At 36.5% G+C, this 14,971-nt stretch overlaps 1 protein-coding gene across 1 annotated transcript; it reads right to left on the reverse strand.

The window, feature by feature from the left end:
• Nucleotides 1–2,886: 2,886 nt before the first annotated feature.
• On the reverse strand, nt 2,887–8,552 carry adra1ab (adrenoceptor alpha 1Ab; the record flags this gene model as incomplete). The annotated part of the gene is made up of 2 exons (XM_079447863.1): nt 2,887–3,302; nt 7,655–8,552. The coding sequence occupies 2 exons, from the start codon at nt 8,550–8,552 to the stop codon at nt 2,887–2,889; spliced, it is 1,314 nt and encodes a 437-aa protein (XP_079303989.1).
• Between the last annotated feature and the right edge of the window lie 6,419 nt (nt 8,553–14,971).

Here is a 14,971-nt window from a genome sequence, read left to right on the forward strand (position 1 = left end):
GCACAAAAGGAGAAATGTTTCTAAATGTTTACACTGCTCTCTACTGTAATGAAAGTGGATGGGGAATGGGTGATGTCAAGCACCAGAAAACTAAGCAAATCATTATAAAACTAGTTCACGCGACATAACCCAAATCTTTTGAAGTGTTCCTTGAGTTATTGACCACAGAAAATTCACTCTCATTGTTGGAAAAGATTGTGCTATAATTTCCTCCTATTGTCGACCACTTCCTACACGTTGTGAAAGACATTAAGGTGCATGTTTCTTTCAGTGCCAACCTATTCCTTTAAACCTTAGAAATTCATGGCTGCTTAAAAGATGCATATTTGGTGTGTAGTGAGATATTACCAAACTACAGGATCTAAATGTAAGTTAGACTTTGCACTAAACAGTCCAACTTTTACAAGCCGAATTGTCTAAGCGTGAGGCCGTGTTTGTGTGATGGCTGGTTGTTGGAATGTGCACAGAGGGTGACGCAAGGTTACAATGATGTATTCTTGTTCACAGAGGCTGTTAAAGGGGACGATGCCGAGTTTGAAAACAATTTAACAGTGGAAAGTCAACTCATACAGTATATATATCTGCTTGTTATCACCTCCTGTGTGTTTCTTGTCCCGTTCTTCCTGACTTCATTGCTTTTCCACTGTTACTATGACTGCCAGCTCTGTGGGACAACAGGATCTGACTATTTATTTGTCATGGCAACACATTACAAATCGGAAGCTTGCCCCCTAGCAACCCTTCAGGACACGGTGTTTTTAAAACAACATTGAATAATTTCATCTCATTTGGATTGAAGGGACAGTTCACCAAAAAAATGTAATTCAGTCATCATTTACTCAATCTTAAGTTGTTATATCTCGTATACATTTCTTTGTTGTGTTGAACACAGAGAAAGATATTTGGATGAATGCTTGTAACCAAACTGTTCTTGGTCACCAATGTTACCATAGTTGGAAAATGACAACGTAAGTCAATGGTGCCCCAGAACTGTTCGCTTTCCTACATTCTTCAAAATTATTGTTTAACACAATATTAAAATGTATACAATTTGCAAACCAGATAAGAAAGTAACCTCATTTCAACATAAAAAACTGTTTTAATTTCTTAAACCAAGTAAAGTTGGTGTGGAAATACACATCATTTGCCCACCGAGACATCCTTTTGAAAATGCCATAGCCTCATATTATAAACATATGCAAGAGTTCAAACAAACATGCCTTAAACACTCACTGATCTCAGAACAGCTGTTGGCACTAACAAGAAACACACACACACGCTCTCTCTCTCATACACGCACATACACACACTTTGCTATGTAAGCCTGAATGTTTTTCTATTCCTGGTATGTGATCTCTGTATAATTCAGATGGAAACCGAAAGATCATTCATTCTGAGATTGCCAGTGATTTATAACCCCGCCTCCTCTCTTTCCCCTAGCCCCGCCCCACCCCACAAATGTTATTCTATTGGCTGTGCAGTGTGAGGATGTCCGCTTGCTCTGAAGTGTCAAATCCCCTGTGATGTAAAAAAAGAAAAGTGAATAAAGAAGTCTTTTTCACGTCCTTGCCTTGTCAGGATTATTATCTCTGTTATATTTCTCATTCGTGAGTTGCTTTGGATAAAAGCATCTGCCAAGTGAATAAATGTCATTGACATCCATGTCTTTTCAGCCAATGAGGGCATTTGTGTTGCTTCGGAAAACTAGTAATGTATCTGTAAAGATAGCTGAATCGACTAATGAATCTAAAAAGTAAAACCTGGTCATATCCAGAAAGCAGTAAAGAATTATAATAAATAATGATTAATAGATAAATATATTAGATTGTTACATTAACATTTCCCCCCAAAATAACACTGCTGTCATCATTTACTCACCCTCTTGTCATTTCAAACCAAATGACTTTCTTTCTTCTCCAAAACACAAAAAGGGTATTTTGGAAAAAAAGTAACCGAACGGCACCCATTCACTTCTGTTGTATTAACACAAAACCAATGCAAGTGAATGGGGCCAGTTCTTCAAAATATCTTCTTTTGTGTTCTGGGGAAGAAAGTATTTTAAAGGGACAGTTCACCCAAAAATTTTAATTCTGTCATCATTTATTTATCCCCATGTGGTTTTATCAGTGAAACACAAAAGAAGATATTTTGAGAAGTCCCTCTGTGGTTTTGTGTCTGTACAATGGAAGTCAATGGGGTCCAATGTGTTTGAAGGTAATGAAGGTAAACCAGAAGCAAAAGCATATAGATTTTAATTTGTGAAATTGTAAAGTATAAGCCACACCGCAACTACAGTTTTTTATTTAACATGTTTTCAATTTGGGGCTGTGAGTGTGCATTTTAGTGTACTGGTACAAATTCTTATTTTACTAGTTCACAAATTAAAATCTACACGCTCTCAAGTTTTGCTACTGATTTACCTTCATATTTGGTTACCAATGTTCTTCAAAATATTCTTCATGTGTTCTGCAGAAGAAATAAGTCATACAGGTTTGAAAGGACAAGAGAGCGATGACAGAATATGATCACTTTGAAATATATAAATCTATAACATAAATAATATATATAACAAATTGTTAGGATGATAGTATCATTTGTATTTTTATTTTTGGGTGGCCTATCCCATTAAACAACACATATGACAATTTATGGCCCTGCCCAGAATATATTTATGACCGATGCGGATCAGTGAACACTTTAACAAAATGAATGTATGTAGACAGATTCAAGCGGATGTAGTTCTCAACAACGCTGCTGTAAATGAACACAGATTCACAGAACTGTTATTTGGCCAAGAGGTGGCGCATTTGTAAAGTCCTTATTTCCCATTCTGCTAAAGAATTCAGACAAAAATACCACCAAATTCTGATGTCTTAATCCAATCTTTCATAAAGCCTCTCCTTCCTTCATGCCAATAGAGACTTGATGAACCTTAATAGACGGTACTGTAGTCTCAGCAAGTGTTTGTTTCTGCATGTCATCCACATTACTCTTACTATGGTCATTTTCAGTCAATGTCACAACTTTAGGCAATGCATTATTAATGTCAGAAGGCCGAAGGCTGAAGGGTGAGACCAATTTGGTGGGATGCAGGGTCGTAGCACCTTGACAACGCACCGGAGGACTCCAGACTCTCTGTGTTCTTCTGAGACAGTGACAACGCAGAACATTCTGGAAAGCCTTCTTGAACTCCTGGCTAAAGCACGGGTAGATGACAGGGTTGAGGCAGCTGTTGACGTAGCCAAGCCAGAAGGTAATTTTGAAGACAGTGTCTGAGGGTCTATGAGACGGAAAGATGGAGCCTTTGGGGACACAGATACGAAAGAGTTTCTGAGTAAGGAGAGCTCCAGCATCATTTAGAAAATGACCACAAGACACAGCTGTGACACGATGACTATAAGTGTTTCATATTTTTCAAGTCTGGATACATTATATCATGAATTGTTTTATGTAGGCCTATATATGTTTGATTTTATTGATACATATTTTGGTATATCTAAATAAGAAGTTGTGTCCCTCAAAGTTGTGTCTGTGGTGTAAAATAAGACGTATACACTTCGTGAAACACTGAAACAGTTGAATCAAATGTACTTTATCGTTTCAATGCTTCGAAACAATCCGACACCCGGGTCCATGGTGACACCTAGTGGTCATTTCCGTCGTCGGAGGTGCGAGTCTTGGGTTGAAAGCGTTCGTTTTTACACCAGTCGTTGAAACATTTGTATTTTTGTTTTGTTTTTAATAGGCTATATATCTGACAACAGCTTGAGTGTGGTTTTGTTAACTTTAGACTCTTTTTTATTGTAAATGATATGATATGGGGTTCATTTTCATTTATATGAAAATGAAGATAGGCGTAATAAAAGAAATCAAACCTCTCACATTTGTCTCACATTTTTTAATTTTTTTAGTTATTATTCACTGTGAAACATTCTGTAACTTAGGAACGCAAGATGTTTTGGCAACACCTGTAGGCTATTTGCATCCAATAAATGAAGATGGTAGGGGATGCGGTATTTCGACATAAATAAATTCGCAGTTATGGTTTGCCACCACACACCTGACAAGGCTGTTCTCAAATTGGTCCCATATGGAGTAGGCTACGTCTTTCCCCTAAAATCTCTGCCAGCTCGGTTACATCCGGCGCCATTATTACAAAGCAAGGGTGATGAGCTCTGTACTAATACAATTGTGTGTCTAGCTAAATTCTTCATCCACAAATGTAGAATTGTGAAATCATCTCCCAAATTTGTTTTTTAAACGAATTTAAACTGTATATGAAGTCTTTGAAAAAATGTTGAAAGGTCCTAAAGCACAAAAAATATGTGATACCCTAAAATACTTCCCAACTGAGGTTAATAGCTGAACAATAACGGAATTCGCCCCTTATGTCGTGTTGTAATTTTATTAATGTTTTATTTATCTTTGCCTTTTATAAATCATCTTTTTTCGAAGACTGCATATATATTTCCTGTTTGTATTAAGAGCTGCTCCCTCAAGCTATGTCTTTTCTCTGTTATATTATGAAGAAACGGATGTTATTATGCAGCCATGTTTGTTTGTAAATCTTGATAATTTCAATAAAAAAATAAACTAAAATAAAAACATCCGGCGCCATGTTTCGTTCAGGATGCACTATAGTATAGGCTACGATTGTTCAAACACTTATGACACTTATTACGACACATATAACGACAGCCAAAAGGAGAAGCACTTCGGCTACCCGTTTCAAGGTACATCAACAAATATGAAAAAGTCAGGTGAAATTTTGCACTAACTAATCAACAAAATCATGTGTTGGATACGAGTCGATACAAAAGACTCGATACGGGGTTCGACGCTTCATGGAGCATGTTTTTATAGCGCCCTTCACTATCTATTTGGATTACTTCCTGCAAAGGTCATTGCAGGTGTTGGTTGATCTGAGGTGTGCATGGTGAGGACATTCTTTATCATTAATTTACTTCAATTTAAGTACAATTCTGAAAATTAAATGTGTTGCACATTGCTGTCCTGTTATGATATTGTAAATGTGCATATTACTTAATGTATGATGGCAGCCTCTATTTGAGAAGAGTCTGGATTTGTGCCAATCTATCTGTGGTGTTTCTTAAAAATATAAAGTATATAAAACATTTCCTTCCTTTAATCTGTTAATCTCACATTTTTGGACGGTAAAATCATAGGGCGGTCTCCCGGACAGGGATTAAAAATGTAATCAGATGATGCAGTTTTAGGTTTATTGGAAAAGAACAGAGACTTGGAAGGTTGGGAATTGGTGTGAGGACAACCACCCAACTCTGAATGTCAATAAGACAAAGGAAATGGTGTTTGATCCTGGAGGAGTCTTAGATCAATCCATTATACAGTTACAGGTCCCATCATATATTGACATTTTAAACATGCAGAAATTTTAAACAGTTGGTTACAGCAACGGTTGCACTTTTTACGCAGCCTGAGAGTTCATGGTGTCGATCAAAAGTTCTTCTATCGGGCAGTCTTCTAGCGATTATTTATGGACAACATCACAGTCTGGTTTGGAAATCTATCTGTGCAGCTGAGAACTAAGCTCTGGTTCGGATTATTCATACTGCTCGGGAAATGATTGGTGTTAAAGAACAGACATCATTGCAGACTATCTACAAACAGGTAACTTTACAGTAAAACAAGCCAATAAGATTGTCTGTGATCCACCCCGTGTTTTGTATACACAGTAAGAGCTGCTGCCCTCTGAGAGGAGGTTTAGAGTTCCTCGTTGTAGACTGAATAGATTTAAAAACTCATTCATTCCAGTGTCTATAAAGTGGTTTAATAGTGGCAGTATGGAGCTGTTGTTGTGTGACGGTTATTTACTGTTGTGTTATTTAAGTTTTTTTCTTTTGATTGCCCAAGACAAATTTAAGATGTTTTCAAATGTGGGAGAATAAATTTTTACCTTTATAGGCCTTAGTTTAAGTAGAAAATCGTAGTTGTTTTAACAAACATGCCGCTTATTGCTGCCTGAACTCTTTGTAAGTCGCTTTGGATAAAAGCATCTGCTAAATGACTAAATGTAAATGCCTCTCAAAAAACATTTCCAGTGTGCCTTTTCATGTCCAGGAAACCACGCCTGAATCTTTTAAAGTTAATCTTTTAGAATAAAGCCTATAAATAAAGGTAGCCTACAACAGACCATTTTCGTGTATTTTGTTGATGTATTTCTTTAAGAACAAGCCAGACTTTTACTTTAATATTGGTCAGAACACACTGGTGGGTTAAAATTATCCAATGCCGGATTTTTTCAACCCAACTGCTGTGCTTGGGTTGTTTCCACCCATGTTTCGATAAAGAGAACCGAACAATTGGGTTAAAATAAGCCATCATTGATTCATTTTAACCCAGCAGTGTGTTCTTTCCAATATTCAAACAGCAGGGGTCAATAACAACCCATCATTTACTGGTACACTAATAAAATAAAGGTGTTTAAATAGTTCTGCACAGCGATGCCATAGAAGAACCATTTTTGATTCCACAACGAACCTTTCTTTAAAGAACCATCTCTTTCTGACATTTTTTTATATTCTAAAGAACATTTTTTCCCTACAATGAACCTTTTGTGAAACAGAAAGGCTCTTCAGTTGTTTAATTTTCTTTATGTAACCCAAAAGGTTCTTCTATGGCATCGATGCACCTTTTGAAGGACCTAGAACATAAGTGGTCGTGTTTTGAAGTGTAGAACATAAGTGGTCGTGTCATCACCAGTATTTGATTAAAATGTTTAAAAATCGGATCGCTATTAACCTTTAATTTTACTTGGGCTGTCAAACGATGGATCGCAATTAGTTGCATCCGGAATAAAAGTTTGTGTTTGCATCATTTATGTATGTGTACTGTGCATATTCATTTTGTATTTATAAACACATACACGCATATATTTAAGAAAAATATGAAATATAAAAATCAATAAACATCTACATATAATTTAAATTATTGGTAAATAAATGCATGGAAATTTAACCTATGTTTTCGTGTATGTTTATGGACAGCCATACATTTATTAAAAAGAAAATATATGCATTCTTAAAAGATTCTGCCTCTCATTTGCCACACAAATTAAGGAATGACCCATTGTACAAATATATCACTTTAGATCACTACTGTAGCTTTCCAATTAGTTGGTTACCTAAAACACACAGTAGGGCTAGGCAAAATAATCATCTTAATATTTTGAGCCTTTCGAACACATTTGATTCATGGTCTTAAATGGCTGAGGTGTTTGCTTTTTGTGTGAGCCATAAAAACCTGTACTCTGGTAAATTTGATGATTTATTTCAACCTACAATGAAGGTTGTATTCTGTTATTTATTCCCATTTTCTAAACCACCTCTTTTATGCAATGTGTTAATGTTAATAGCACACAGAGGAATATGAAAATGCGGCTTGCACATAGATCTATGCTGTGATGCTGAGTCATTTGGAAATACGCATCGGAGTAAATATCAGAAATGACCTGACATCCAAAATGTGTTTTTCGGGCCTGAAAACAGTGTTCCCATTAAACCCCCCCTTAAGCCCAATATCATATTTTTCAACATTGCTTTATTCATATACTGTGAGTTACTGTATCTGTTCAGCAAAACGTTTCACTGTTCATTATCTGTAGGTCAATACTCACTTATGGGCAGCACTAGGAAAAATGGAAGCCAGCAGAGCACAAAACAGCCCACCACAATCCCTAAGGTCTTGGCGGCCTTCTTCTCCCGGGAGAACTTGAGGAGACGCACAAAGGCATGTCTTGATCGTACAGCTTCTTTTTTGACAGCATTACGACAGTGGATCCTCAGCATGATCCCGTGTTTCGTTACCCCATTCGTCTCTTTGCCTTTACTTATGGAACTAGTCTTGTGCCGGGCCACCACGTACACCCTACAGTACATTGCCAAAATCACAGTCAGTGGCACGTAAAAGGAACATGCGGCTGAGAAAATAGTATACCCCTGTTCTTCATTAACCCTACACACCGACTCGTCCTCCGGCATCGGATCTCTCCATCCAAACAGCGGGCCGACGGAGATCGCGATCGAGAGAGCCCAGAGGGCCGCCACCGCTGCCAGTGCCCTCCGCCCGGTGGCCAAGGAGGGGTAATGTAGCGGGTAACTCACTGCCACGCAGCGATCCACGGAGATGACAGTAAGGCTTAGGATAGAGGCTGTGCAACACAGCACATCGAGGGCCGTCCAGGCGTTACACAGAGAACGCCCGAACGCCCAGCGGCCCAAAGCTTCAGATGCGGCGGAGAATGGAAGCACCAAGGAGCTGAGAAGCAGATCCGCCACCGCCAGGTTGGCGACAAAGTAATGCGTCATGGAGCGAAGGTGGCGATGGCATGCCACTGAGAGGATGACCAGGATATTGCCCATCACACCAAATATCATAAAGACCATCAGTAACATGCCCAGACCTAGTGATTTACTAATGTCTATGTCAAATGATGAAATCACACTGCAGTTTGGACAACTTTCGAGGAAAATTGTGGAACTTATGTTTTCCTCTTCCAGCAGCCCGTTGGTCATGATGGGTTCTATAGATGCAGTTTTATGAAGTGGAGATTGTGTTCCTCTTCAATGTCATGTGCTTGAATTGCTGGAGTGATGGCTTTGAGTTGATCAGTGCCCTTGACAACAGTTTGCCGACTAAAACATGTCTGAAAAGGCAGATAAGAAAACATTACCAGTCAGAAAAGCACAAAACTGGACATGCTGTATAGGTTTCAATGTATGGAAGAAATGTGGCTCCTTACAGCTTTTATGAACTAATTGTATATGAAATGAACAGAAAAGCCTACAGGCTTTAAAGGGAAAGTTCACACGAATACGTAAATTCTTGATTTCAGCAAAGAATCAAACTGCTTTTCTTCTGCAGATCACAAAGGAAGATATAAATAAACAATGTGGGTAACCAAACAACATTGTACAAATATATTCTTAGATATTCCACGGCCGAAAGAGTCATATACAGGTTTTAAACAACATGAACCGAATAATTATTTTTGGGTGAACTGTCCCTTTAAGAATACATGCTGGACTGAAAAAAGCACCTGTTTAGAAAACAGACAAATGCAATCCTTGGTGTATTGGGGAGAAATCATATCAAAAAAGCTTTCAAGCTAAATGATTAAAGAAAGCTTGCTCAGATTTATAAACAAACATAGCGGAAACCCTAAAATCCATCTTGGCGAGACTAATATTTCAACAATCCACAGGAAGAAAATGCACAGCATAAATATGCATTGCTCTTACAAGAGCCAGTAAAACTGTCATTGATAATATACAGTATATACACGCGTACGCACGCACACACACAAAATAATTTATGTATGTCTATTTCATTAGTAAAACATTGAAAGCAAATTTGCGAAACAAAAATAAGAGAGTTAAAACACTATTGCCTTCACCTGACATGACATTTTACAGAAAATCATTGTCTTGTGAACGTTCGTGTTAAAATATGTCTTCAATGAGCCTTGCCTTACATATGTTTACCTGTCAATATGATAATACAACACATAATATGAAACCGTTATGGTATTGAAAACCAATATAGAAAATCACTGCACAGGAAATCCGATTGTGACACATTAGAAAGATGCTATATTAGTAATATAAGGTTTTTCTCTAACGCCAGCTGTGACAACTTGCTCCGATCCTGACCGCACACGCTGAACATCTAGGCAATCAGACACTATGCCACATTTAAGAAAACAATAATAATCAAAACACTTAAAAACACAGCAAATGAGTGACCGGTCGTGTTAAACCAACCTGATAAAGCTCCTCATTCATTTCACTAAAGATGCAAGAAATGTGTCTGCTCAAACAACAAGTCCAAAACAAATAGGATTATGTTTTTACTATTGTTAATGTTTATGCTTAATGCTGTTACTTAAGTACGAAGAATTTAACAAACTGTACAAAGTAACGTATAATATTAATTCTATAAGCCATACTGTATCTGTTCCATGGATTCTAATTGTGGACACGTTTAGAGAAATGTAGCTTGTCTGTCTAACGACAAATAGTAATAAAAAACTTACCATCGTCCAAATAATTCCATTATTTTGGTTACTTTCTGTCCTTAACGCAAGCGTGATGCAGAGCGTCTCTCCACGTCGGATTTCTCTCTCTCTCTCCCTTTCTCTCTCTCTCTCTCTCTCTCTCTCCCTTTCTCTCTCTCTCTCTCTCTCTCTCTCTCTCTCCCTTTCTCTCTCTCTCTCTCTCTCTCTCTCTCTCTCTCTCTCTCGCTCTCTCACTTTACCCTTACATTAACTGCAACACAACGTTTTGTGGCCACATATCTATCTATTTTGAGCAGGATAATCTGCAATGCCTTTTATTGTCTTTCACCAAACCTGATGATCTGACAAAACTTGTATTTAATGTGGTTTGATTGAACAAAAATGACAGTTTGTGCTCATTTATCATAAAACGTTTATCAAAGTGTTTAAAACACAGTCTGTTGCTGTTTGAGCAATCCGTGAAGGTGTAATTTATCAGCATTGATCAGTCGCGTCGCTGAAGGTCAGTTTTGGTAATAAAAATTAATGTCACAGCAGAGGAAAGTGATTTATGTGAGTCTATGAAAGCCTTTTTTCCATCTCGCTTGCTCTTGAAAATCCATCATCATGGTTTGTTTAATAATTTGTTTGAGAATTATCCACAACCTCAATAACTAGAACAATTAGCCCTGCGAAGGTTTTGTGCTTTAAAAGTCATTGCTTGAGAACAAAAAAGACTTTTATCATATGTTGCATTAAATGTAACAGCCTCGATCTAGATTGAATATACTGTAGACTTCTACCAGCCTCTTCCTTGTTGTTACTTTAAAATACCTTACCACAAAGCTGCAGTCTTGAGACGTTCTACGCATGTTAAGTGTCAAATATTTGTTTCAGGGTTGCTTTGGTCTTAGCCAACACCAGCGGTTGCACAAACTATAAAGAGTATAGAAAAAAGAAGCTGGGAGACACGCAGTGTCTTTATGTTTAAATAGATCCCGTCCAAGGGAGCCCCTCGTGTTAAAGGGAAAGTTCACCCAAGTGCTCTGTGTTCAACAGAAAGTTATAAAGGAGGAATTTTAACAACTGAGATTTTGAGGTAGGCTAATAAAAAAGGGGTAATCCAGGGTGTTTGTTTAGTATCTTTAGTGTTTAAGAGCTAAAAAAACTTAATAAAATGTATTTTGTTTAACAGTGTAGCTCAGTTGGTAATGCATTGCTTTGCAAAGGTCATTGATTTAAAAGACAGGTTTGTTGAAATTTCTGTGACATAGCCTAATAGTTTTTAGTGTATAATAACCTTATATATTAAGATGACATTAGGCCTACATTAAATGAAAAACAAACAAATAACTAGACAATACTATTTGTTTATTACTTTTTTGTGGAGCCAGTGAAAATCTTGGCAGGGTCAGTGAGAATGTTAATTATACTTAATAAATAAATCCTATGCATTGAGCCTTGACATATTTAAATAACGCATACTACAGATGGACTTTGCAATTGCAAAATTGTGTTTTTAACCTTCTTTTTGTATAGAACGGTATAATGCAACTGGAATTGGTTTGATCGCAACTGAATGCGCGATCATAAAGTGCATCAAAAATGCAGGCTTATGAAGGCTTATGGCATTTGATGATGTCACAATAACAATAAGACTTATAAATTAATAATGTATAAGTGACGTCATCGTGTCCTGTTTACGCTTAGACTAAAGTTGAAGATTCAGATTTGTTTTGCTTCAACGTATTGTTTAATACAGCCTAATAAAGCTGTGCTCATTGTTAATATTTTGTTAGTCCTGGGATCAGTTGCATAAAGTTGCCAGCTAAGTTAAAGCTACAGTTTGTAAAATCTGGCGCTAAAGGAGGGAAAATTAAAACAACAACAATGGCATAGCTTGATGATGCTGTGAAAGAGTGTGGAATGACGGGATCTTTTGTATTCAGCTCCACCGCTGATGGCCATCGATCAGACGGGGATGAGAAATCATGTTAGCGGTTGCGGTAAAGTAATAAAGTTTGTTGTAGCGATTTTGTCTTTCAGGGTATTAACAACTGTGAAAATTTGTTTTTAACATTTGTATGCGTCATTCGTTTATTTAGTCATTACGTAACAAATTACTTCGAGAAATCTATAAAAAGATAAACTTTTAAAAATAAAGTCAAGATTATGTTACATTTCTATGTTTCCATGGAATATTGCAGAGTTTATAATAAACAGCTTATCAGTGTGGATCATTCTCATTTTTGCGGCCATGTTTGCAAAGCCTCTGGGCAGCTATTTACGTTATGGTTTACAATTCTCTTGAATGGTTTTTGAAAAAGATATTTGGTAGAATGCTTATAATCAAACAGATTTTGCCGCCCATAGTAGGAAAAACTTAAATTGTAGTCAAAAGTGCCCCAGATCTATTTGCTGTCCTACATTCCCCAAAATTTCTTCTTTTTTGTTCAACAGAACACACAAAAAAAGATTAAGTAAAACTATGGGACTCAATCGCGGGCAAAATCTCTCTGGTTATAAGCATACTTCCAAATATCTTTCCAAAAACAATTCCAGAGGATTGTAAACCATAACACAAATAGCTGCCCAGAGGCTTTGCAAACATGGCCGCCGAGTGGCACGACTTCTGTAAACGGATTTTGCTTCCCTTTTTAAATGCTTAGAATACATGAGTAAATTTGATTGCACAATCCAGTTCATGGGGACTTTAAATATTTAAACAAAAAACTATAATATTAATATTTCAATATTAAAACATAGAATAAAACAGTATAAAGATTAAGCAAATAATACAACTGCGAAAAAGATTACTACAAATTTAACTAAAAAATGTAAATGTAAAATATTCATAAACTACAATAAAAACAGCAAATTGCAGCTCGACCAGTGTCCGAGTCAAGGCACTCACAATGCATATTGCATTCGATTCATTGGTACCACCTGTGTTCAGTACATGTCAAGAGATACTGTAGTTCATTCACCTTCATTCATCAATCGAGACCTTGTAAATTGAATCAGGACATCTACATTTCACACCCAGCCCTATTAAAGGCAGTGTTCACCCCTGATATTCTTACAAATATCTTCCCTTGTGTTTTGCAGAAAAAGTAAATTTGTACAGGCTTGGAACAATCTGAGTGTGAGTAAAGGATGACAGAACTAAAATTTTTGGGTGAACTGTCCCTTTAAGATCTTCAGGAAAAGGTATGTTTGTCTTCATGTGGCACTGCTGGTCTTGTACTTGTATTCTGGACAACAACAATAAAGCTGAATGTAATGTAATGTCCAAATGCTTAAAGAAAGGACCAAGATGCTCATTCAGTGTTCCTGTCATCTGTCGTTGTTCGGTTACCAACATTCTTCAAATGATGATCTTCTGTGTTAGAAGAAAGTCACACAAGTTTGAAAAGACAAGATGGTGAGTAAATGATGACAAATTTTCAATTTTGGGGTGAACAATCCCTTTCTATTGTATAATGTGATATGATTATGTATATGTGTTCATGTATGAAATTAAAAAGAATATTCTGTATACTACTACTGTATATGAAAAGTTTGGTTCCAAAATGAGATAACAAAAAACTTTTTATTATGTTATCATGTTTTTATTGTGTCAGTTTAAATCAATCAGGCTTAAATCAAAACAAACCAACTGGAGTTTCATTTATATTAATTTGAAAGCATGAGTTTTGAAATTTAAAGTTTCATTTTAGAACCCAACTCTGTTGTTTAGTTGTTTTTTCTAACTCTTTTAATACTGCTTAAATACATGCCTGTATAAGAAGGCAGAAATTTAAGGAAGCTTGGCCAAAAATTACACATGACATGAACTACAAAATCATAAAGAGGATATGCAAATATTAAATCCAACATTTTAGTCAATGTGTGCTTAATTTCCTCGCAAGCTTTTTCTTTCATTGCATTTTTTATATAACATTAACAATGACGAATTTGATGACACATATAACATAGAAAGGACGATGTATAAATCATAGGAAGGCATTTAGCGGATGTTTTTAACCAAAGTGACTTAAAAAGGAATTAGGAAACATTATAAAGTTTTTTTTAACAGAAGTCAGCATTTACCTGTTAAGTTTTCATGGAAAAGGTATGGTTTAGCATGTATTTTAATGTTGCGAGAGATGTGGTTGAGCGGACCACATTTGGAAGATCATTCCAGCAGCAAGGAGTAGTGAAGGAGAATGAGCTCAAGGAATGTATGATTCCCTATATGACATCACCTCTTTAAGGGAGGATAAACTAAAGTTTAGAAGATCTTTACTGCCCTCTAATGGAACAAAGGTGGTAATAATAAATACATTCACACTTTACCACTATGATTTTTCTTCCCTTAACCCAGCAACCATCACCAGTTTTCATTATACCACCATCCAATCCAACTCTTATTCTATAAACGTGACCGACAGATCTGATAGGTACATATATAAGGATTGTCAAATACATATATCACAATTAAAAAACCAACACACTCCTTCTATTACTTTATTGAACGCTTATTAGTTTACGTAGAGCTTGTAATCTCAGGAGTGTTTTACAAGTACCCAGATGACAAACAAGAGTAAGACCAAAGTACAAAAAACTATAGGCACACCTCTGCATTATGAAGTATCTCTAGAAAAAAACACGCCCTGTTTAAATGTAGGGCTAATAAACAAACATACATTATTGCTACGTGGTTTGTTTTGTATTTGAAGTGTATTGGAAAAGCTTTCACTGCTGAAAAAGAAACTGGTTATGTGTTGGTTCTGGAAAAATACCCCTAAATGTTAATTGCATTAATTTTTAATGAACATAATTGTATTTGTAATATTAACCATTAGAATTCGTATCCGTCTTTACAAAAAAGGTTAACAGTGTTGTTAAATTAGAGTTTGTTTGTTTCGGCGCATGCGCAGCTGTCGGAGGCGCTGA

Source organism: Barbatula barbatula, assembly GCF_947034865.1.
Source record: "Barbatula barbatula genome assembly, chromosome: 24".
NCBI classification, from domain to species: domain Eukaryota; kingdom Metazoa; phylum Chordata; class Actinopteri; order Cypriniformes; family Nemacheilidae; genus Barbatula; species Barbatula barbatula.